Source organism: Mytilus galloprovincialis, chromosome 1 (assembly GCF_965363235.1).
Source record: "Mytilus galloprovincialis chromosome 1, xbMytGall1.hap1.1, whole genome shotgun sequence".
NCBI classification, from domain to species: Eukaryota; Metazoa; Mollusca; class Bivalvia; order Mytilida; family Mytilidae; genus Mytilus; species Mytilus galloprovincialis.
Genome location: NC_134838.1, coordinates 47282402 through 47308961, shown reverse-complemented (window position 1 = coordinate 47308961; position 26560 = coordinate 47282402). Strand labels below are relative to the sequence as shown.

The window sequence follows — 26560 nt, the reverse complement described above, 5'->3', positions numbered from 1 at the left end:
GTGATACCAGTTTTAAAGTAATTCGCATAAATTTCAAAGCCGTTCGCACGATTCTTCAAAATAGTACGCCCTATATTTGATCTCGGTAAAAAATACTTATATTTACACAGCACTTAAGGAGCTCCGTATTGATGCATAATCTCGTTCACATTGATATTCAGTTGCATAAACATGATAAAAGAACAGATATACAATGTCCCTGCGTTTCACATATTTTGTCTGTCTAAAGGCAAACCAAATGTTATAAATACCCGGCAATTATTTTGCACATGAATTCAATATAAATTCGGCTAGACATTATTTAAAACGCTAACAAATTGTGACTGGGTAATGTCAGTGAGTAAAGGCTAAATTATTGATTGGTATGGTATCAGATCTTATCTTGAATACCCATATTGTTATTTTGTATGCATTCAATATCTTCTCCTGTCCGGAACATGTTCCCTATTCCATATCTCATTCTAGCAAATATATTCTTTCCAACATCATCGAGACATATCAAATGATATGTTATCACAGAAAAGCATTCTCTGAAATATTAGTATATAAATCTAAATTAGTAAATCATCGGCCATGTTAACGTTCCAACACACTAGTTTAACCCAGCCGCATTCAGTATAAAATTGTGCTTGTCCCAATTCAGAGCCTCTAATTCAGTGATCGTCGTCTGTTTCCCGGCCGTTATTGAAATTCTTGTTAATATTTGTATATTCCGAAGGCATACTGAATGTTTTACGGAGGGGACCAACCTACGTCGTGTGTTGCTTTATATCATATTTGTTTTTCGTTCATTGCTGTGTATTTAGAATAGGTCGTTATATATCTCGTTTGAAATGTTTTACATTTGTCATTTAATGGCTTTTTATACCTGGCTCTGCAGTATGGGTTTTGATCATTGTAGAAGGCCTTACGGTAACCTATAGTTGCAAACTTCTATTTCATTTGATTTCTGGTAGATATTTGTCACATTGGCAATCATACCATATCTTCTTTTTATTATAACCCTTCAACTTGATCGGGTTTCTTTTTTAGTGACAAAGGATGGACAAGACACTACACAGATATGCAAAAAAGACAAAAGAAACAAAATTGTAACCTAAAGCTTACAAGCTTAAGGAATGCAAACATTGTATGTGATATGTGGTAAACTATGCACAACAGGAATAAGATGTAGAGATGCAGATAAGCGTCCAAATGTAGAATCAGTTATATCAACAGATAAATGATTACTTTATTGTACCTCTACCAATAACAGTAAAGTCATAGCGATAAAGAATCATCTAAGAGGACAGACATGTTGACCTTTTCAACACTTTCTTTACTGTAAAAATGAATGCTTGAATGACTGAATGTATCAAAAAAGTAAAATTATGTGTTCTCTTTTTTATTCTCTGGAATAAGATATATCAGTTTATGTTCTTCGGATCATCATAGTTGTTGTCTTTAGTGAGTAGTGGTGACCCTTCCATTGAAACCAGTTAACACCATCAGCATACGATTTGTGGCTTCCTTTTAGATATAGTCCGTTTAAGTTGCTATAGTGGCATTTCTCATACCACCACCCACCTTTAAACTTTTCAGCGCAGTTATCTTTATACACGTCATTATCTTTATCCATCGTTGAAAATTTGTGTCCATTATGGGACTCCATAGCATCTCCTACAGGTTTAATTATAACTGTCTTTAATGATCATAATCTATAAAACTGTACAACATAGTACTATATACTGGATAAAGTATAATAATTAAGTTCGGATGATAATTTAAGTTCATTGTCAAATACTAAATGCAAATTTGAGCGGTAATGTTATATGAATGAGAAAATGAACCCTGAAATGAGATCTTATACTTTCAATTTGTGTTATTGCTGCTTTACTAATGCGCTTAAGCACTATCTATTACACTGCCTTTTAAGTGCTAGTTCAGAATTAGTATACAAATAACTATGAAACAATACAAATACTTCTTTATACAATCTTTTGGCTGTTTTGAAAACACTAAAATATTAAAATAATCTTACTTTTTCCAAATTATAATGACACGAGTATCACATTTTTCATAACTCCATCATCTTTCGTATAATTTTGAAAGTGTGCCAGATTATGAAATACAACTTACAACAACTATTTATCCAATATTTAAATTCTATTTAAAATTGTAAAATTTCATTATTTTACTTTTTCGTCAAAAATAAAATCAAAGTTAAATTACAAAACAAGTTTGAGCTTCCTTATTTAAGGTAATGTGTGTGCATGTGGTAGTTGATTTAGTATTAGAATTGTGGTATTTTTAGATATTTATTGATAGAAATTGGAATCACTTTAAAAGAGTGTGCTTTATACACACATGCTTTAAAAAAAGGTTCCCGTTATAATACATATACGGAAAGTGCATTTTTGTAAAATTGTATAGGAACATTGTTTAGCAAAACAAAAGGTGCATATTGCAGATTAACAAAGCATTAATAATTGATATTTCAATATCACTGTGCTTAAACGGCTGTGGGTAACTTAAGTTACCCACAGCCCATGATGGCGGACTCTAAACTCGTTGATATTTAATTCATACAAAATGTACCTTTTGCGACGTTTTTCATGCAGAATGTAAATATTTATAGGATTATTGAATAAAGAAATGACTAACAATTACCATAAATTTGTTAATATAGAGTTCACTAAAGCGCAAGGTCAACTTTAAAAAATGCATAAGATGTCCGTAACTTTTTGATCGAAACTAAGCAGACTGTCCGTAACTTTATTTTTAGATGTGGGTAACTTTTGATTTAAAATTTTAAGAATTATAATTTCAACAATTAGAAGACATTAACATCATATTTGTAACCTTCGCGGCCGTTTATACTACTCATTCACCACCAAATGTGATTTTATTAACGCATCATACTTACACCACAGAAGTTTTATGTGGGGTTTGAAGTACTCCATCCTGGTTATGGTTTGAACTTTTATTTACTGATGTGCGTCTTATCGACGTTTTTCGCTTGTCAGACCAAGGTTTTTCCATACTCTTTAATGTTTTGAGTTTAATTATATGTTTGCGGTTTACCTTCACCTCTGTTTCTTTCTATGTGTATTTTGATGAATACTCTTTGACGTGGCTCGGTATTTATACATCCCACCAGTTAGTTATAGTGTTATGATTTTTTGAATATGTTTCCTAGTATGTTTTGTTTCTCTCTTTGTATGTTATCAGGGGTTGTTAGACTATTAAATTACCCTGTTGTCCTACGTAGTTATATATATTTTTATATACTATGTCGAATTGTTACACTATGTTGACTGCTCATTTCCTTTTATTGTCACTGACTTTTACCTATTGTGTCTTTTAGTTTTATTCAGTTTAATGAGATTTAATGCAACTTGCATACAAATGAAATATGCAGCTAGCTGTAAAACTAGGTTTATTCATTTATACAAAATGTCCTTTTTTTTTTTTTTTTTTTTTTTTTTAAAGTTTTCCCATTTACTGTAAATCTTGGCCAGGGTGCCGCAATATCACCGTAGAGTTAAACAGTTCTTTTTCATATATTTTCTAAATATGACAGTACTGTAAGAACAAGAACAAAATCAATACTGCACTTTAACAGATCTTTTCGCAGCACCACCTTTCTTAAATCATGTTTTCAGTTCCATTAAACAAAATTTGCACAGTCCCGTTTCCAAATAGATAGCCGACATTTTCAGTAAAAAATTTGGGAATGGTTAAGAAGGGCTAAATCAGGCTTTTTGTGAGCTAGCTAAGAATGTACTTAGTTTTCCCAATGTAAAATTGTATCCCCTTTATTATATATTCTTAAATAATCAAACATGTCCACGTTGTCATGTTAAGCATACACCAGTTGTAATTCAAAGTATTTGAAAACAGGAAGTAGATGGAATTCTTACTGCCACTTCTTTCACAAAACCCAAAGATCTGACGAACAAAACTAAAGTCATAACATTTTAGTATCAACAATCAATTTGTTTCGTACGATGTAATGTGAAAGAACACCTGATGATACAAATAGTCACCTGTTTCAACTTATCCTTAACAAATTGTTCACCGAATATAAAGCCATATTGTTACGAAGTACTGGAAAAATCTTGACGGAATATATTTGTTGGACAGACGGAAGAAAGAACAATGTAGATGTAGTCTTCTTTCTTGCCTATATTTGGACTTACTAATAACAAGAATATTTGCTCACCTGCATCCCCAGAGTATTCAGTGACACTTAATTTATATCCTGAAGTTTCACTACCAACAGAGAATGTGTTATATACAGCATGTCTCTTGATGTTTTCAAAGTCTGACAAGTCTATTCGAAGCATATATGTTCCTTGTGAAGTCAGTTGATTCAAATGCTCGTTTCCTGTTAGAAAATGATATATCACTGCAAATCCAAGCTTAAGGCTAGAAATAAGTAACGACAGGATAAAAAGCTATCTTATGTGTACATAACTCGAAAGCAATTATATTATAAGTTGGTTGTGTATTATTCTATTAAAGATATAGTCAATGGTATACATATAAGCAATTATTTAAAGATCTTACAACGTTACATAAATATTCTTTAAAAACCGAATATAAATATATGAAATAATTATCATAGATGGTATTAGGGAAAAAGTTGGTATGCAACCATCATAAAATTTGCAATCCATGTCATTACCTAACCAATGTTCTCCATTCATATTACCAAATCCCCTTTTAAACGATTCCCAGTCTCTAAAGAAATTTATATCACCATTTATCCTCCGCTGGATTACCTAAAAAAAATTTAACGAACAGTCGTGAAAAAACATAACAAAGGTTCATATATTGTGTGCCTTATATTACAGAGTATTGGCAGAAACTAATTTCCTTGAAAAATTGATGAAACAGAGAAACTTGTTCATAAAAAAATAAGATATGGTATGATTGCCAATGAGACAACTCTTCCCAATGAAACCAAATAACACAGAAATTAACAATTATAGGTCACCGTACGGCTTTCAATTATCAGGAAAGACTATACCACATAGTCAGCTATAAAAGGCCACGACATGACAAATGTAAAACTATTCAGACGAGAAAACTAATTTATGTACAAAACAAAATAATTGTATTTCTTTGACTTATATATACCTTATTTTAAGAACTGCTTCAGTACAAACCCATAGATTCATCGCATTTCATTTAACTTTTTCACTTGTTAAGTAACCCTCCACGTTGAATTTATATTTTACTTGATTTGTTTCTTATCGTTAAGATGTATACTAGTACAACATTATGTTTTTTTTCTAAATAAAATGTATTTAATACTATAAACCACTTAAACATTTTTTTCTGGCAGATCTATTATCAGCTACACTTAGTCAAATGTCGTATTAGTAGGTTTGTTAGAATTTGTTTGTTAGAATTGTCAAGTCGGTTGTGTTCTATGTCTGTGATGTATATTTACACAGTTTGGCTGCTTGGTCGAAATAATTGTCACACTATTTAATTATGTCTGATGTGTTGTCCGCCAAATTTTGTCAATATAGCGGTACTATAAACAACTGCTATGCAAGTGGGGGATTCGGCTAGCTATAAAATGACTGCATCAAGTTAGGAATATTACAGTAATTTTTAATCTGTGTCTTTAATTAAAATAGTGTAACGTTTGATTTAAAAGAATTTTTACGGACTTTTCCCCTTTTGGATTAGCTTCGGTTTTTGTTTGTTTATTCTGTTTTCGTGCTTAATGAAACAGTCTAAATAATTCCATTTTTCATGACATTTATAATACTTGTAGGTAAATTCATTTGTATTTTGTACATGAAACACCATCCGATCTTTAGTTTGTACAATTATCATGTTCATTTATTTTTCTAACTTCGGTGTTGCGAATTCATTGTGCCCAGCTATTGTTAAGATTCGTTGTTTACAAAAATCTTCTAACTTCTAATTTTATTTCTTGATATTAAGTTCCATATCGTATTTGTTTTTATTTCCATAATTCATACAGCAAACGAAGGTTATCTCTTGAACTCGGGAACAGGTCGCTTCAAAATGGTTATTATTGATAAAAGAAAATTTGTAATAATTGATATAATCTATACCCACTGTCCAGCCCCCACCATGCTCCTCCATTTCACAGAAAACGTTGAAACCAGAAGTATTTTCAGGGTAAATCTTGTAGATTCCACTTTTACACGTAGATTTATCTAAGTCCATACAGTCAGATGGTCTCTTGACTATAATAAATGCATGTAGTATTTGCTAATTGCAACGCAAATGGTCAATTTAGTTGATAAATTTAACAGTAATTAAATATAATAGTAATATATATTTAGATGCACAACCGAAAATCTTTCTAGAATTCTTTCAATTTCAAATGTTCTTTCTACAGTTAAAGACGAGCCCTGAAGATATTGTGATGAGGTTTACTCAACCAGCTTTGTTAATTAGATGTGGAATCTAAATAACTCCTATTTCTACTCCTAAATCTGCAATCAAAATCATTACAGTTTGACTTTGAATTTTGTCCAAAATTTTTAAATGTCAAAGGTATTAAGGTTTAATTTCCCCACTTTACACTTCTATTCTTATGCTTAATCGAATATTTTCTCATTGAACACTCCTTTTTTCTACAAATTTGAGAATTGTAGAAACAATTTAAAAATAAGGAAATGTATATGAATGCTAATAAGACACATATATATCTACCAGGTAAATCTATGACGAGGATGTTAACAACTTTACGTCATGTTTTAGGGCACGCAAAATCTTACTTCTTAAAGAACCACTTTGATGCCAATAACAAAACCAATCTGAAGTGATTTCATCAAAACCCCAAGATTTTTTAATCGGGATTGGTCTTTTTGATCGTGTATTATATAATGAGGACTGATCATCTTTCAACAAACAGTTAATATATTAAATGGACACTAATTGTGCAATATACCCTTGGTTCTGTTTTGATTTGAAGCATAGTTATAAGAAAAACCCATCCCCAAGACGGAAAGAAAAAAGAAGTATTTTGCCAAGTTCTGAAAGAAGTATGGCAAATTTCCCTTAAATTTATTTTACACCTGGGCAGTTTTCGAAACTCTTTAATCGAATTTACAAGTTTTTTAGGTTCCAACAGTGTCATTACCAATTTCTAAACAGATGACCAATTTAAAAAAGTTCAAAACCGTATATTTTACAAATTGTGATTATGTATGCAAATAAATATATAAGAAGGAGAGTCGTTTCTTCGTTGCTAGAAGCAAAACTTAAAATACTGTCTTTCTGGTATACACATTTCTGACTATGTCTCGTAAAGAATACACGACATCCTAGATTATAGCCGTCCGTTAGCTTAAATTTTCGAAAAGATTTAAATAAATGTTTCACAAAGATAAAAAAAAAACGATTCATAATTCTTACTCAACAATTTAAATGAATAAAATTAAATTGTACACATGATTTTTAAAATTAATTTCGAATTTACTAGTATTAAGCGCTTAACTTTTATAAAACTAAATAAGTTCTCGCCTTATTCGGTATGTGTAAGGTATTGATACTAAACCCCTAACGGGAAGGATTGTGCCTGATGTTCATATGATGAAATCATAATCTTTCAGTCAGTTTAATTGAAGTCTGGAGCTGACATGTCAGTTAACTGCTAGTAGTCTGTTGTTATTTATGTATTATTGTCATTTTGTTTATTTTCTTTGGTTACATCTTCTGACATCAGACTCGGACTTCTCTTGAACTGAATTTTAATGTGCGTATTGTTATGCGTTTACTTTTCTACATTGGCTAGAGGTATAGGGGGGAGGGTTGAGATCTCACAAACATGTTTAACCCTGCCGCATTTTTGCGCCTGTCCCAAGTCAGAAGCCTCTGGCCTTTGTTAGTCTTGTATTATTTTAATTTTAGTTTCTTGTGTACAATTTGGAAATTAGTATGGCGTTCATTATCACTGAACTAGTATATATTTGTTTAGGGACCAGTTGAAGGACGACTCCGGGTGCGGGAATTTCTCGCTACATTGAAGACTTGTTGGTGACCTTCTGCTGTTGTTTTTTTTCTACGGTCGGGTTGTTGTCTCTTTGGCACATTCCCCATTTCCATTTTCCATTTTATATTGAAAAGGAATCAAGGTGTACCCTTTGTTTCAAAAGGTATATCTATTTTATTGATTATTTACTTAAATATCGGCAAACGTAGTTTTTATTGATAAACCGATGTTTTATATCGAGCAATCGCTTTTTTTTAATCGATTTACCTTTCCATTACTGTGTCTTATTAACAAAAGGATCCTTCAATATTATCACATGATACATTGAATTGCTTGCTCCACATGTTAATCTTCAATTGACTTCTTATAATACATGTAGTAATTATCTCAAAAGACAATGTCAAACGGGCTTGAAAATAAAAGATCTGCAAACAAGTCTTAATGGCTTTAATCAATTGATCTCAATTTTGAGTTGATGTCCTTAAAAGACGATGCTTTTCCCTTTTTGTATTTCATTTTTTTCCGAAACTATAATAGTCTGAGAGCAAAGGAGTAGGGGTATTAAGGCCTAGTCTTAGCCCAAGAAAATGAAAATAACTATTTCAATTTGGCAAATAATGTTTAGAAATGCATAGGGTCAAGAAATATAAATGAAAATCATTAAGATTTTAATCTGATGACGTCACAATTACGTCATAATATGTACTGTTTTTACAAAACCGATGAAAAATACAAAATTAATGCAGTTTTCTGATTTTATTTCCGTTGTGGAAACATCCTGCGCAGCCGAGAAACAACAAAATAATTTAACAAAAGCTTTATTATACCTATTGGCATAACCTCACCAAATATAAAGTCTTCGGTGCGCACATACTTTTTCAGTCTAAAATATACTTAAAATTTGATGAAAAAACAAGGAAAATCACGAAATTGAACAAAATATGCAAATTAGGTAATGATTTGTTGCCATGGCACTTGTTCGATGTCAAATTTGTTTTGTTTTTCTTAGTACCTTATACCTTAGACAAGTTTTCAGTAATTTAAGAATATGTATTATAACTTTTAAATTTGCAGTAATTTTTGGGCCATTAATTAAGTGAAAATGATCTACAAAAAGGTCAACTGTTTGTCCTTTATTAACAAATGTTGACTTATTCTACAGTTTTGCCAATATCTAACAAGCTGTAATAGATTAGGTAAAACTTATAATCAGCACAAAGATCAGCGATTTGAGAGCTAAAAATACCAATAAAGAAGATGTTCTTATGTGCAAACATAATTGACTGCAATGGTGTCATTTTGGTGATTAACTCCTGGTTTGCTCAAATTTAATTATCTATTTGTAATAAAGACGGTTTAATGAGCAATCAATTGTATAGTCTATTCCAACTTAATAGATTGATAGTTTATCTGTGTTTTACTATATATGCATGTATTTTTTCAATTTGTATGTTTTTTCTATGGCTAATGATGATAAACCAAATATTTTTTTCTCAATAATTTTATATCAATTGAATCGATTCAATTGACATACAACTAATAACAAAACAATGACATTCTTTTATAGAGATGTCTATATATTAATCAGTTTCTAATGATTATGATGTAAATGCACCAATATATGATAAAATTTTCTTTTATTGCAAACATAATTTATATCATTAAGAAATCAAATTTATATTAGTAAGAAATTTATACATGTATTGCAAAGGGTTATGAATAAAGCACTTTGGTTAAAAAAGTAAATTGGCGCACTATAAGTGACCAGTCATGAGATTTTGCGTCCAAATGAGTTCCATGTTGCAAAATGAGTACCTATGTATAAGAAAACCATTTCTGCAAATTTCTGCAAATTTCAGAGTGATGTGGGCTGTAGTTTTATAAGAAATGGCCTTTTGATACAAACGTTCTATCAAAATAGTTAAAAATGACAATGTTGCCCTTGTCTCTGGTATTTGGTGAAAATTTACAAAAAAAAAGAATATAACAACTGTTAGATTTAATTTCTGTCCAATTTTACGAAACACTGGCGTGTATTCTAAGTCAGTTTATGTATGTTAATAATCTAAATATCTAGGGTAAACATGTAACATTTTAAGGTTTTTATTCAACGCAACTATAGGTTTGGACATTGTTTTCAATTTAGACTTATTTAACTATTTTCGTTTGGGCTTGTATTATATTTGCCTTCGGGTTAATATGATCCGTTCGACCTAATTCGACTCTTCAAAACTAGAGTCTATCCCTAAATTGAGGTACATTATATTACCTTCTACTTACCGTTAGGCAACAACCATTTTCTTATCGGGGGGGGGGGGGGGGGGGGGGCTGGGATTTTTATTGTGTTCATAATTTTTTTTCAGAACCTTCCTCCGACAAAATATTTTTTTTCTTATGAAAAGGAAAGCAAAATTTTTTTTCCTATAATGTGGAACAGAAATACAATTTTTTTTTCACAAAACCATAAAATTAACATAAAATTCATTTTAATTTTTTAATTGATGTAAAATGTAAAGTGCATGGCTCTGTCTATATCCTGGCATTGGCTGTTGTCTCAGTTGGTTTTTTTAGCCCACTTTCTACATAATGATATTCTCAGAGTCCGTCATACAGGTATCCTTAAATTTTAATACTGCAATTGAAGTGGCCACCATTGCCATATGTAATGGCAAATAGTGAGTAGCTCCAACTTATAAAATCCACTGTTTCCAACTATGATAATTGACATTCCAAACGGAAAATACTACCAGTATACAAGTCTGTGTCATACACAATCAGGGCTATCTTAAAAGACTGCTTATGATACCATATCTATTCCTGTTATAAAATGACCATTTCATGTTTACAATAGTTGCAGTTTTAAGTATGGTCTTACAGTAGTAACATATATATGCGGGAGATTTGGAATTCTTATAAATATTTCTGGATCAAACACTATTATAGGAACATACAAAAAGTGATAAGGTATAAAGATCTATAAATAGAAATCTTAGCTTAATCTGTATACTGGACAGATGTTTATAATCTGCTGTTTTACTGTCTCGTCTGTTGTTAGTTTCACCATTCTCAAATTCAGCAGTGCAAAAAAAATTTTCAAGCAGGTGACAGCATAAAATTTTTTTCAGCTTCAGTGCAAAATATAATTTTTTTTTCGGTCAGCTAGGCCATCAAAATATTTTTTTCAAAAAAATCCCAGGCCCCCCCCAGATAAGAAAATGGTTGTTGCCTTACGATTCCTAACATCACTGAAGAGACATTATTTATTGTTTTCTGTTTTATATTGAATTAATTATAAAGATACTATTTGTTACATCTTGTGATCCGATTATTTTGCAATCGCCAATTGCAGTCAGCAGGGTTAAGAACATCCGTTGTTTGACCTGTTAGTCAAATGCGTTTTTTTTTAAATATACTGTTTCACTTTTTTGGTCTTTGTTTTATAGATCTTACTTTGCTGAACATTTTTGCTGTAACAATTTATCTTTATCACTATTAATATTCAAGATAATAACTAAAAACTGCAAAATGTCCTTAAAATTTCCAGTCTAGTGGCAGAAACCTAAGAATGGGTTGTTAGATTCATCTGAAAATTTCATGGCTTATAGAACTTCACCTAATACACAGTTATAAGGTTTATCATAAGACTTGGTTAAATGAAATGTGACAAATATATATATATGTAAAAGAATATTACGTTTTGCCTCTTCCAGCTCTTTTCTTGTGTCTTTGTGTTTGGATTCCTCTTGTTCTAAATTTTTGGAAATATATAAATGTCACGTGTGCAATGTCTTTACAACAAAAAAATCAAACAATTCATCAATAGAAGGTGCACAACTTCAAAATATGAGAAATTATTTAGTGATGTTTCAAAGATCAGTACCGGTATTAAAAAGAGTTCGACTACAAAAAAATGGTACTGGAATATGACAGTTGTTATCCATTCGTTTTATGTATTGAGCTTTTGATTTTGCCATTTGATTAAGACTTTCATCTATAAATGACAATGAGGGTCGGTTGAAAACCAAACTTTGCGACAAAAGAGATGATTTCAGCATTCAAATTGTGACCTTTTCATTTTTAGAGGAAGAGTTCCAAATGGTGATATTGAAATCATCAATTCGTAAATTTTACGGACGCCATCACGATATGGTTGACCGTTATGGAATATCAATTTCACATATGATATCGGAAATGTTTCTTATGTCTTAAATGCAATCCCGTTCCCTTTTCACGAATGTGACCTACCGAATTAGACTATTTACCGGCTTTGTAATAACATGAGCAACACGACAGGTGCCACATGTGGAGCAGGATCTGCTTACCCTTCCGGAGCACCTGAGATCACCCCAGTTTTTGGTGGGGTTTGTGTTGCTGTTGTACCCTTATTTGTGACATTTTTACCTATTGTATTTGTTTGTTTTGTTCACACATCGTGGTCAATATGATGGAATTCGATGCGATTGTCATACAAGTGAGAGGTTTAGCTAGCTTTAAAACCAGGTTGAATTCACCATTTTCTACAAAAGAAAATGCATGTACCAAGTCAGGAATATGGCAATTGTTATTCATTCGTTTGATGTGTTTGAGCTTTTGATTTTGCCGTTTGATTAGGGACTTTCCTTTTTGAATTTTCCTCGGGCGTTCTGCAAGTGGATAATATGTTTGAAAATATCATACTTGGAAATAATTGCTTTACACATTGTCACTATGTAGTGTGCATTAAGTTCAGAGTACATTCAAATCATTTCTTTACATGTATTTCGTGTTTTGGTGAAAAATTAAGAACAAAAACTTCTTTCAAGGAGCAATTTTAGTTTAAAATCACAATTCAGTAATACATTCACAAAGTATGTAATAGTTTACAGTTTGAAAGTTTGATTGAGAATTCATAACTCCTTATTTTACATCAACTGACTAAATTGAAATGGTAAAAGAGGAATGTTATGCTATAAACAATCCTCATGCATCCTATCATTAAGGTTATTAATAATCATACCTCGTAAATCTAATATCTGTTGTTTTACTTCTTTTGTTGTAGTTTCGGCTTTCTTTAATTGTTCTGCAATTTAATAATATTTTAGTTATAAAAATCAGTTTAAAGCTAAATGTATTGCCTGCTGTACTGACCATTGATATTATGTTGACAGTCCTTAAAATAAAGTTATCCTAAGAGAGAAATTATCATTACAAACAAATTTAACTTATTTTTAAGTAGTCACTGAACCATGTAAATGAGCAAAGGACTATGAACATATGATAGACGAACAATTCATAACATAAGGCATCTATATACAAAGAATGAAGCATTCAGATCTTTTAAGTTAGTTAATACTGCTGCCAGATCACTATCCTATGTATCGTATTTGGCTCAACAAAAACTAAAATCAAATTTCTGACACACATAATCCTTTCCAATATATGTCAATCATACAGTGTTAATTTTGTTTTATATTGTATTTCATTGACATTAGTTGGTTTGAAATATGCTTGTAATGTTTGTGTGAAGTTTGATAAAATTACCAATTGAGATGTCTAAACATATAAGTTTGTCAAAAGACGAATTATCAGACCTACTCAAAAACCTGATAAGTTTTGTACTCTCAAACTCAGCATAAAATTAGTTTAACAACTCATCAGCCATGAGGTTAAAATCCAATACAAATGATCTATATAATACCAATTTGCAAGTCGTTAAATATATAAATATCATACCTTGAAGATCTACTACCATTTTAGACTTCTCATCAGCATTCTTTTGAACATCTTTTAAATTGGATTTGAGAAGAATGGCCTCGTCAGCACTCTTTTGGACCATTGCTCTAGTGTCATCTAATTTGTCTAAAATAAACAATGAAGTGGTCTTAATGTTTGTGTACGTGCAGAAAAGATTAAGTGACTCACTCAAGGTTAAGCAATTGTATAATATATATGTATAATAACACCCCATCTCCTCCCTTGTAATAAGTAAGGGATAGGAATAACTCATAAGGCTGTATTGATCAATTGTATGATTCCAATAGGTGATCTGATCTATTGATGTAACTATCAAAGCAAACTTTGGACTTAAAATTATTTTTTTTTCATAATAGCAATTTTATAAACATAGCTCTCCCTTCAACAGTATCCTTATACAAACATAAACACAATTTTGATAACACATGTTTTGTACATGTTCAGTTGAATGGAACTTGATAAAAATGAATTGGACATAGATGATATACATGTATTATTCACGTAAAACATGTACTACATTTAGATATTTGCATTCTAAAATATCTCATTCAATCATGGTGATAAATGGGACTATAGCCTAAGGCAAACAAATTAAAGCATCTTCTACAACAACATTGTGATAGGAATTTTTACATGTTTCAAATTTTCACAGTTTTACATTGTTAATTGTGATTTAACATACTGATTTCAAGCTTAGATTGTGTTAAACAAATAAAACAGAAATGTGTAAAAAAAAATTACTCGACAAGTAATAATATTGAAGCTAGCATGAGTTGAACGGTAATTTGTGTGAAGTTTTTTTTACAGCAAAAATTATTCATATTTTGGAACAATTTTTTATTCTGTAACTATTCACATTGTACGAAGATGGGCGATAGTATTTACGTGTTTGGTAATTCGTTCCATACATATCGAAGTGGTAGAGGAACTCAGCAGTTCATCTTTCATAAATGCGATGCGAAGATTCATATCTGTTAGAGGACCAGGGCGTCAGTTTAGAAGTGACAGAGGAACTAATTTCGTTGGCGCATCTGATGAGTTAAGTATGAATTCTATTTTTATTGAAGATGAAAACATTCGGAATTATTTGAATGCCAATCATGCAACTTTGATTTTCAACCCTCCCTATGCATCCCACTTTTGGGGTGTAATGGAAAGGATGATCGGAGTGCATGACATGGAAAATCTTAGATGCTATGTTATTGCGTGCTAACTTGAAGGAATTAACTCATGAAGTACTAACAACATTTCTAGCAGAAGTTTGTTCGATAGTGAATTGCAGACCGCTCGTACCAGTCTCGACTGACCCTAATGATTCTTCTATTCTGACACCTAATACGTTACTTACTCAAAAGGAAGGGAGTCTTCCGGAGACATTGCCTGAGTTGGATACGAAACAATTGTACAAATCTCAATGGAAACATGTTGTGGTTCTTTCTCAGGAATTTTGGAAGAAGTGGCGTGAACAATATCTGTCAAACTTACAACAGCGACGTAAATGGAATACTTCATGGGATGATATTAAAGAAGGTGACATAGTTCTTTTGAAAGACCGTGAACTAAATCGTACATGTTGGCCAATGGCTATTGTCGAAAGAACATTTACGAACATGATGATCATGTCCAAAAGGTACAGATTCGTGTGGCTAAGGACCGTAAATGTTATGTGAGACCAATTTGTGAACTCATTCGTTTGCTCTCTGAGTGACTCAGTAGTGATTTGATGTTTATAGACTGTTTAAGGATTGTAAGGTTTTATTTTAAAATTAACCTTGAAAGAGTTTGTTTACATAGATACATGCACAAGTACATTATTTTTGGTATTAAGTTATTTCAGTAAGAAATCAGGAGGGGAGTGTGCTGCCCCGGATTTAATTTTCCTATGGTTAAATTTTTACCAACACCGTATTTTGATTATAAGTCATATGACACCGGATACGTTTGATGTTCACATTGCGCTTTGTCAAAAAAACATAGAATTTAGCTTTTGGCCCCTTTTGAAGTAAGTTCATAACTTTTTTATTGATGATATTTGATTAATTAGTGTATGTTTATAAATGTTATTATATCGGGGCGTTGAAATTATCTGTAAAATGGGTGCATTTCAATGAGAAAAGGAACGTCCTACATATTTACCTCTATGAGAAATCTGTAACATTATTTGAAGTTATTTTTGTGCGATTGTGTAGGTTTATTTGTATGTAATTATTTGATATATTTGAAATGAATGTTTAGGCAAATTATTACTTGTAGTATCAAGATATTGCATGCTCAAGTATTTTTACACACATAACAGGATAAACTTTACATGGTACATAGTTTACTGATGTTTTGTTCTGGACACATTTTACATTTCAAACAATTTATGATTTATCCCGCATTGATATTTGAAGTAATATTACACCTACATGTATTTTCAAGGAAATCTAGATATAAGATTGAAACTTTATTATGTAATTTTACACAATCAAAGCACTGTTAGTACTGGTTTGCATTTTGGTTACAATTTTCAGTATGTTTATTTTTATGTGAAATATTGGATAATGTTTTGTATCTAAATACCTTTTACTTTTGATTGTATTTTTTATGTTGTAGGTTTTTACCCTCTCCGGGGGTTTGAATAGCAATAAAGCATAGAACTTTGCACAGCGGCCATGTTTTTTTTTTGACGAAACTAAAAATAAAACACAAACGATATGCTAGATACCATACAGATCATTAAGCTTAAGTTTGGATGGAATTGATTCAGTAGTTACAGAGGAGAAGATTTTTTAAGGTAAGACATTTTTAAAGTAAGAAAACATGATATACAAATGGTGTAAAATCGTCCTTAGATTTCTTGTTTGAATTGTTTTACATTGTCAATTCGGGGCCTTTTATAGCTGACTATGCGGTATGGGCTTTGTTCATTGTTGAAGGCTGTGCGGTGACTTATAATTGTTAATTTCTGTGTCATGTTGGTCCCTTGTGGAGATTTGTCTCATTGGCAATCATACCACATCTTCTTTTTTATTCTTTAAATGCAATTACTCCTTAGGGGGTCAATTGACAATTTTGGTAATATAAACTTATTTATAGATCTTACTTTGTTGAAAATTTTTGTTGTTTACAGTTTATCTTAATCATGAATAATATTCAAGATGAAAATTTTCTTAAAATTACCAATTTAGTGGCAGCAAAACCAACAATGGGTCGTAAGATTTATCAGAAAAATCCAGGGCTGATACCACTACACCAAAGGAACATTTCAACCCCAAGTCAGATTTGCTCTAAATGCTTTGGTTTTTGAGATATAAGCCAAAAGTTCATTTTACCTCTATGTTCTATTTTCAGCTTTTGCGGACATTTTTTTTGAAGAAACAGAAAATAAAACACAACTTTATTTTATAAACCATACCCTAAGAATCATTCATCTTAAGTTTGGTAGGAATTGGTTCAGTAGTTTTAGAGAAGAAGTTTGAAATAGTCTACACCAGACGGACGACGGCGGACGACGACAAAAGACGACGGACGCGAAGTGATGAAAACTACTTTAATCAAGATGGTGTCCAAAGTACACGAATGCTCCACTAGCACTATCACATTCAATATTCAATGGACCGTGAAATTCGAGTAAAAAATCTAATTTGGCATTAAATTAGAAAGATCATATCATAGGCAACATGTGTATTAAGTTTCAAGTTGATTGGACTTCAACTTCATCAAAAAACTACCTTGACCAAACACTTAAACCTGAAACTCGCACTATCATTTTCTATATTCGGTGGACCGTAAAATTGGGGTCAAAAATCTAAATTGGCATTAAACTTAGAAAGATATATCATAGGGAACATGTGTACTACGTTCCAAGTTTTAAAATTGGACTTTAACTTCATCAAAAACTACCTTGACAAAAACTGTAATCTTAAGCGGGACTGACGGACACACATATTTACAAAATCAGAAGTTAGTAAGAATTTGAATATAATATCATACATTTGGCAAATTACTATTTAATTAAAGCTATAATATTCAGGCTGACAATGCGTTTCATAAACCATTTATGACTTATAATATAAAGGAACTCTTGATTTTGTGTTATCTTAATACCCGTATAATAAAGAAAATCTTACGGGAATGTTAGTAACATTCAATAAATGCAATACACAGTTGTTAGTAGAAAAAAGAAGATGTGGTATGATTGACAATGAAACAACTCTCATAAGAATTGGTTAAATTAAATATGACAAAAATATGTATGTATAGGAGTATTACGTTTTGCTTCTTCCAGCTGTTTTCTTGTGTCTTTGTGTTTGGATTTCTCTTCTTCTAAATTTTCTGAAATATATAAATGCCACCTGCTCAATGTCTTAACAAAAAAAAAAAAACAATTCAATAATACAAATGTATCAGGTACACAACTTCAATATATATGAAATTATTTTGTGATGTTTCAAAGATCACTATGGTATTACAAAGAGTTCTACTACACAAATTGGTATAGCTTTTTTGTGAAATTTTCAGCTTTAAGTTCATAAGTTAGTGAGAGAAAAAAAAAAAAAAATTCCATAGATAATTCAATAATAGAAGGTGCAAAAAATGTGTGTAATATTTATGTGGGTGTTGAATTGGGTTGACACTGTAGAAGGAGTTGTTCACACTGCTCTGCCCACCAACCTGTCTACACAAAAATCAGTAAACTAAAAGCGATATAGCGTTTTGTCTAACCCAGCTAAAAAAAAACCCAGATACACAAATGCATGCACTGAACAAGTGTTCCTGCAAGTTTACTCGATTTCTAACAAGCCATTTTCAAGGCGTTGCAAATTAACATAAAGTAGGAGGTGTTTCTAGCCAAATAACCAGGTTAAATCCCCCATTTTCAACATAAGAAAATGTCTGTACTAATTCAGGAGTATGCCAGTTGTTATCCATTCTTTTGATATATTGAAGCTTTTGATTTTGCCATTTGATTAAACTTACATCTATAAATCGACAAGGAGGATTGGAACCAAACTTTACGAAAACAGAGATGATTTCAGCTTCAAATTTGTAACCTTTTCATTTCTAAACCAAGAGTTCCAAATGGTGAAGTTGGAACCATCACTCCGTAAATTTTACGGACGCCATCACGATATGGTTGACCGTTATGTAATAACCATTTCACAGATGATATCGGAAATGTTCCTTATGTCATAAATACAATTTTGTGCCCCTTTCACAAATGTGACCTACCGCATGAGACTATTTACCGGCTTTGTAATAACATGAGCATGATGACAACAATAACAATAACAATATACTTTATTTGGAAACACTCAGACACATATTTACATGTGCAACAAGAGGCAAAATACATAGTCATTATTATGGTTACTACAAAAACAATATCTATATATGAAAAGTGTCACATGTGAAGCAGGATCTGCTTACCCTTCCGGAGCACCTGATATCACCTTCATTTTTTGGTGAGGTTCGTGTTGCTGTTGTACTCTTATTTGTGACATTTTTACCTATTGTGTGTGTTTGTTTTGTTCACACCTCGTTGTCAAAATGATGAAATTTGATGCGACTGTCATACAAGTGAGAGGTTCAGTTAGCTTTTAAACCAGGTTATAGCCACCTTTATTTCACATTAGAAAATATCTGTACCAAGTCAGTAATATGACATTTGTTATCCATTCGTTTTATGTGTTTGAGCTTTCGAAATAGCCGTTTGATTCAGGACTTTTCTTTTTGAATTTTCCTCGGGCGTTCTGCAGTGGATAACATGTTTGGAAATATTATACATGGAAATAATTGCTTTACATATTGTCACTATGTAAGTAACGTTAATTCCAGAGTATTACATTAAAATCATTTCTTTACATGTATTTTATGTTTTGGGGGAAAATTAAGAACACAAAAACTTCTTTCAAAAAACAATTTTAGTTTAGAATCACAATTTAGTAATACATTCACAAAGTATGTAACAGTTTACAGTTTGAAAGATTGATTGATAATTGAAATTGGCATAACTTCTTATTTTATATCAACTGACAAAATTGAAATGGTAAATCAGCAATGAGATGTTATAAATATGCCTCATCCACCCTATTAGTAAGATTATTAATAATCATACCTCGTAAATCTAATATATGTTGTTTTACTTCTTTTGTTGTAGTTTCGGCTTTCTTTAATTGTTCTGCAATTTAATAATATTTTAGTTATAAAAATCAGTTTAAAGCTAAATGTATTGCCTGCTGTACTGACCATTGATATTATGTTGACAGTCCTTAAAATAAAGTTATCCTAACATAGAAATTTCCATAAAAAAAAGTTTACTTACTTGTAAGTAGTCACAGAACCATGTACATGAGCAAGGGACAATGAATACATGATAGACGAAAACTTAATAACATAAGAATTAAGCATACAGGTCTTTTAAGTTTGTTCATGCTGCTGCCAGAGCACTATCCCTATGTCTCTTTTTTGGCTCAACAACAATTAAAATCAAATTTCTAACACACATAATCCTTTCTAATATAAGTCAATCATACAGTATTAATTTTGTTTTATATTCTATGTCCTTGACAATATTTGGTCTGAAATATGCTTGTAATTTATGTGCGAATTTTGACAAAATTACCATTTGAGATGTCTAAACATATAAGTTTGTCAAAAGACAGATTATCAGACCTTATAAAAAACCTGATAAGTTTTGTACTCTCAAACTCGGCATAAAATTAGTTAAACAAAGCATCAGCCATGAGGTTAAAATCCGATACAAAAGATATATATAATACTAATTTGCAAGTCATAACAAATATAAATAGCATACCTTGAAGATATACTACCATTTCAGACTTCTCTTCAGCATTCTTTTGAACATCTGTTAATTTGGTTTTGAGTAGAATGGCCTCATCAGCACTCTTTTGGACCCTTGCTCTAGTGGCATCTAATTCATCTAAAATAAACAATGAAGGGGTCTAACTATTTGTATATGTGCAGAAAAGATTAAGTGACTCGCTAAAGATTAAGCAATTGTATAACAGATATGTATAATAACACCCCGTCCCCTCCCTTGTAAAAAGTAAGGGATAGGAATAACTCACAAAGCTGTATTGATCAATGTATAATTCCAATAGATGATTTGATCTAAGGATGAAACACAAAAGTCGGACTTAAAATTATTATTTGCTAAAAAGCAATTTTAAATTTCATATGTTAATAGTGTTCACTGTGTTGTTGTGTTTTTGTCTTAGTTGCGTGTAAACAAGAAAAGTAATAGGAAAGACCTTGGTTTCAATATTTCAAACTGTCAGAATTATTTACATTCTAATTATAAACTTCTTATCAAACAGTACCAAAAGCTTTTATTTACTTTAATATTTAATATAGAAACACCCTTTGAATAATCATTCCTGTATTTAAACATAGCTCCCCTTCAACAATATCCTTATACAAACATGAAACAATTTTAATGGCACATGTTTTGTAAATGTTCAGTTGAGTTGAATTTGAACAAAATGAATTTGACATAGATGACATACATGTACTATTCACGTAAAACATGTACTACATTAAGATATTTGCATTCTTAAATATCTCATTGAATCACGGTGATAAATTAGAATATAGCCTAAAGCAAACAAATCAGAGAATCTTCTACAACAATATTGTGATAGGAATCTTCACATTTCATTTTTTTTTTACAGTTTTACATTGTTAATTGTTAAAAAGACTGTCAGTATTTATGGACTCCAGAACAAATTGTCTTATAGCCAATAGAAAAGAAGTTTACTTCAAAACTGATACCATTGAGTTTGCTCTTTGGTTTCCTGGACCATTACTAGATTGGCTGGTACGCAGTGTCTGATAACAACTAGAATGGACCCAACAAACACAAATTTAAATGTGAATATTGATTGATCGTATTTGCTTTTCATCTAGTGGCAAACATTATATAAAAATTTGAGGCAAGTAATAAATCAGGAAAACTCATACATGTGGTGGTTACAAATGGTAAAACTGTAACATTGCAAAACTTCTATAAATTTGCAAGTTTTTTTTAAGATATATTTCCCTTCTTGGCTATATTTTGAGAAAAACTATTCACAATATTCATATCTTTATGTTTCATAAAAAGTTAACTCTTTTATGTGTAAATTGTTTTATTTTTTTTAATTTAATTTTTACTTGAACATTGATTTATACACTTTGACATCAGATAAGTCAACATAAGGAAATGTAATATATGACGTTTGTTAAACTTGTTTTAATACTTTATAAATGTACAACATCTGTGCATGATACAAAATAATGAAAAGTGTATTTTTTAAACATTGTGATCAATACAAGTAATGTCTAATGAAAATCTAAAAATCTGTAAATAAAATAAGATGGGTCTTTAAAAGTTGAAGAACTATGTTTCTCTGAGCTTCAATACTGCTTTTACTTTTCGTAAGAAAATGCGCTTCTATTTTTATTTTTCTAAAATTATACGAAAATCCAATATTATGAAACATTCACAACAATTTACTACAAATGATGTGTGTATACCCCAAATGGTAACCTACTGCTGTCTACAGTTATTTTTCCTTAGAAATAAGTATGCTTTAACCAATACTAGGTATAAGGGACAACAGGTTTAGATTTAATTATCTATTTACTAACATTTTGAATGAAGAGTGGGGTTGTATTCCAAAGATAAGAGGTGTTTAGAGAAATGCATCTATAGGGTTATACAATAACAAAATGTTGATGCCATTGAGGCAGAAATATTCTTCATACATTTCTCTCATAAAATGTGCACATATAATTTTATTGATAATAACACCATGTCAATTACTATATAATGTCATTTACTAACCAGAGTAAAATATGATTAGGAAAACTATTTTGAAACAGAATAACTCATTTTTATAAAACGTACTTTCCGTAAACACAAATCACAACAAATGGACATCCTCAAATTACAACCCAGTTCTATTGTTATAGCTCATAGTTCCTATTTCTGAAACCAATGTAAATTGAATAGATCTATTGTTACGAATTACAATGGATTTTGCCCACAGGGTGTGACAATCAGGGTTTCATGAAACCCCTGCTTCTACATCCCGAAAACACAATCAATTGTTATGATTGTTATAATTCCAATTAGCAAAAAAAAAAAAACAAAAACAAATTAAGCATCTATTTTGAATACTAATAAATTATTTAGATACTCCTTTGCTTGAAGTTAACTTTTGGATCCCAGTCTCTATAAAGCATCGATCTAACAAAACTCACTGGGACTTCAACTCCCTGACCAATGTTAAAATGGAGGCTGAATTATTTAAAATTTACTTTTCATTCAAATGAATTGAATTTTCCTGAACCTCATTATAGAAAGAAGTCTTTTGTATTGACATACAGCCATGTCCCCTATGTTTGATTATGATATTTTGCTTGTATGCATAAAACCAGAAAGTTATTAGTGCGCACTGTTGTTGAAGACACTTTTGATCATAAATTAAATTTTTTACATGATTAAGCATTGAAGGACGTCAAAACTGTAAATGCATTAAAAAGATAGTGATTAATAGTTTTACTTCAAATAGATTTATAATTTTTTAAATACATACTCAAATTTCCCAAAAACATTTCAAAAGTGAAGTTTATTCAGCTACTTTTGGAGATGGAAAAATTGCAAATGATACAACTGTCCACCTAAGACAAAGAATGTAAACAACAATCTGTCACTTAATGGCTTTAAACAATGAGCAAACCCAAAAGACAAAGTAAAGTTTAAAGACCATAAACAACGAACTAGTGGTCCCAAGAAGCCTGTCTTTATTTACAATTGATGCATTAATCTATTTTCTCTGTAATACTTTTGGTTTGTTTAAGAGATACATGTATAAGCAAAAAACTTAATTTTAACCCTATCTTCTATATTAAGCCATGTCTGCCATGTTGGTTGGAAAGTAGGGTCATCGGACACATTTCTTAAAAAAGATATCCTAATGAAGATTGTTGCCAAGTTTGGTTAATGTTGTCTCAGTAGTTTCAGAGTAAAAGATCTGACGTCGCTGAACAGTATTGCTGTTTATCTCTATCTATAATACTATTCATGATAATAACCAATAAAATGCTTCGCTGAGCGCAGCTTAATTCGACTGCAGTGGTCGAACCCTGAACCCTGAACAGTTGGAGGACCTTTGTTCAATATTCAAGCTTGATAATATCTGAATTTGGATTTTAATAAAATTTGTGACATAATATAGTTTTCTGACACAAAATAAATGTGGTCAAACATTTTACAAAACATATGCGCACTTCTGTGCAATTAAAGATTCCTTCTTGATTTAAAAAAAAAACAAACTTGAAATTTTAAATTTTAAAAATAAAATGAACCCCTTCAAAAAAATTGGAACCCCCTCTTTCAATCTTGAATCTCTCTTTGGAGCATTAACCATTAAACTCAATCCCAGTCTATTCTTTGTAGAATGGAACCTTGTAGTACGATTTTAGAGAGATCCATACACTTAAACATTAGTAATTGTCTGGAAATTTAAAAAATGCTTGGTTTTGACTACTTTTTTGCTCCCTAATTTCTGCATATTTAGAGCAATAACCCCCAAACTCAATCCTAACCTTCCCTTTTTGACATGGAACCTTGTCATACAATGCCAAATTTCCAATTGACCTTGCAACCATAAAAGCCCATTTAACTACATCATAAAAGTTTTAAAATAGAAAATGACTTCATTATCATGGGTTAAATTCAATTTTTTTTTTAACAGCAACATTTAATAGCTATTTCCTAAAAAAAATTCCTTCATCAGCATCATTTTATAGTAATATCTAAAAATAAAATTCCTTCATTTAACTTCTAACAATAAATTAACAGCTAATCATCTCAAGAGAAAACAACATTTCTTTACAAAACCATTGTAAGTGAGATAACTTTAATAAAAAAAACAAAAAACAAACAAAGAACTACCATTTCTGAGTATAAAAATGTTTTACCACTGAACCCTTTGGTATACACTTTTATAATGTTATATTAGAATAGAAATGACATCATAATCATGGATACAAATTAAAAAAAAAAATATTCATCAGTAACATTTAAGAGTAATATCTAAAAATAAAATTCCTTCATCAGCAACATTTTATGGTACTATCTAAAAGTAAAAATTCCTTCATCAGTATTTAAAAGTAAATTCTAAAAATAAATTGACAGCTAATCATCTCAGGAGAATTGAACATTTCTTTATAACAAAAACCATTGTAAGGGAGGTAACTCTAATGATTTTTTTTTTATATGTATTTAAATCACAGTATTCGATGTTTCTAGAAACAGCTATGTCTTACTAGATCTAGCAAACATAAAGCAAAAATTACCAACAGAAAGAAACAATGCTAAAATAATTGTCCATTAACCAGGAAACCTTATTTTTCCCCTGTTTGCCCTTTATTCCTAAACAGCTTGACCCATAAACCCACAAAGTCAATCCTAACCATCTCTTTGAAGTATGGAAACTTGTGGTATTATTTCAGAGAGATCCATACACCGTTCCACAAGTTATTGTCTGGAAATTGCTTATTTGGGTCCTAATTCTCAAACTGTGACGACTATAACCCCAGAAATCAAATATAACCTTCCATTTGTGATTATAAACCTTGTGTTTAAATACATAGATTTTTATTAACTTATACTAAAGTTATTGTCCGGAAACGAAGACGACGACGACGACATGATATCAACATAAGACCGCAAATTTTTTTTGCGTACAAAAACTGCAAAATGTCTATGAAATTACCAATTTAGAGGCAGCAACCCATACAAAGTGTGTCAGATTTGTCTAAAAATTTTAGGGCAGATAGATCTTGCTCAGCTAAACAATTTTAACATGTCAGATTTGTTATTTATGCTTTGGTTTCAGAGATCTAAGCCAAAATCTACATTTAGCCATGGCGGCCTGCTTAGTTGGTAGGCCAGGTCATCGGACACATTTTTAAAACTATAATAAATGATTGAGACAGCAGTACATATAACGTAACAAAAATTAAATATACAAATATGTTTCCCACAATAGACACATGTATATATGCCGAAGTCAAATCATAGCATCAAGCATAACAAAGAATTTATGACGTTTTTCACAATGTTAAGATATAATTTGTTTTTGTATCATCAATGATTTAGAAGAACATTTGAACGTTTATATTTGCAATTTCAATGTGTCTCACGGTATGTCGCTTTTTTTATGAAAAAAAAAGGAATTATAAAAAAACAAATATTGACAGAATATAACTGTAAAATGTCCAATAACTCTTGTGAAAAGAAACAAAACACAAATACATGTTCAAATTATTGTTTGTCCTTGATATATTTTACTTCTCATTACCTGATCGATCAAGTTTGGCTAAAATTTCCACCATTCTTCTTTTATTATCGTATGCATACATGGCCATCAATGCTACAACAATAGCGCTGGTGAATAATAATACGTAGCTCATATCTTTTAAATGATTTCTTATAAAAATTGCTAGTAGTGTTGATAAATATTATAATAAACCTTCGTGTGTTTTTGCTGTTGTAGTATACTTGCACAACACAGACCATCAAAGGGAGAAAATCCATATATTTAAACTATACGCAGTCAGGTAAAACGGTTAACGGTCATTCTATATTTAAACCTTGTGTGTGCCGATTGAAACAATATTCAAAACTGTACACAATTAATGAGATGATTTAAAAAATCATTTAATAGTCGTTTCGTGGTATTTATTTGTTAACGTTGTCACAAAACAGGTTAAGTAATGGAAGTTATGGATATTCAATTGTATTTTTTCAAGATCCTTCGTCTACCCGATGAATCGTGGTATAGTATTGGCGTTGTCCGTCTA

The 26560-nt window shown here is 31.0% G+C and overlaps 1 protein-coding gene across 1 annotated transcript; it reads right to left on the bottom strand.

The window, feature by feature from the left end:
* Nucleotides 1-1383: 1383 nt before the first annotated feature.
* On the bottom strand, nt 1384-26242 carry LOC143079732 (microfibril-associated glycoprotein 4-like). The gene is made up of 11 exons (XM_076255322.1): nt 26059-26242; nt 20502-20627; nt 19803-19865; nt 17957-18019; nt 13682-13807; nt 12966-13028; nt 11664-11717; nt 6085-6215; nt 4670-4766; nt 4205-4369; nt 1384-1659 (listed from the first exon to the last, which is right to left on the bottom strand). Exons 1-11 carry the CDS (start codon nt 26168-26170, stop codon nt 1412-1414), a joined length of 1248 nt encoding a protein of 415 aa, XP_076111437.1. The 5' UTR covers nt 26171-26242; the 3' UTR covers nt 1384-1411.
* Nucleotides 26243-26560: the final 318 nt, after the last annotated feature.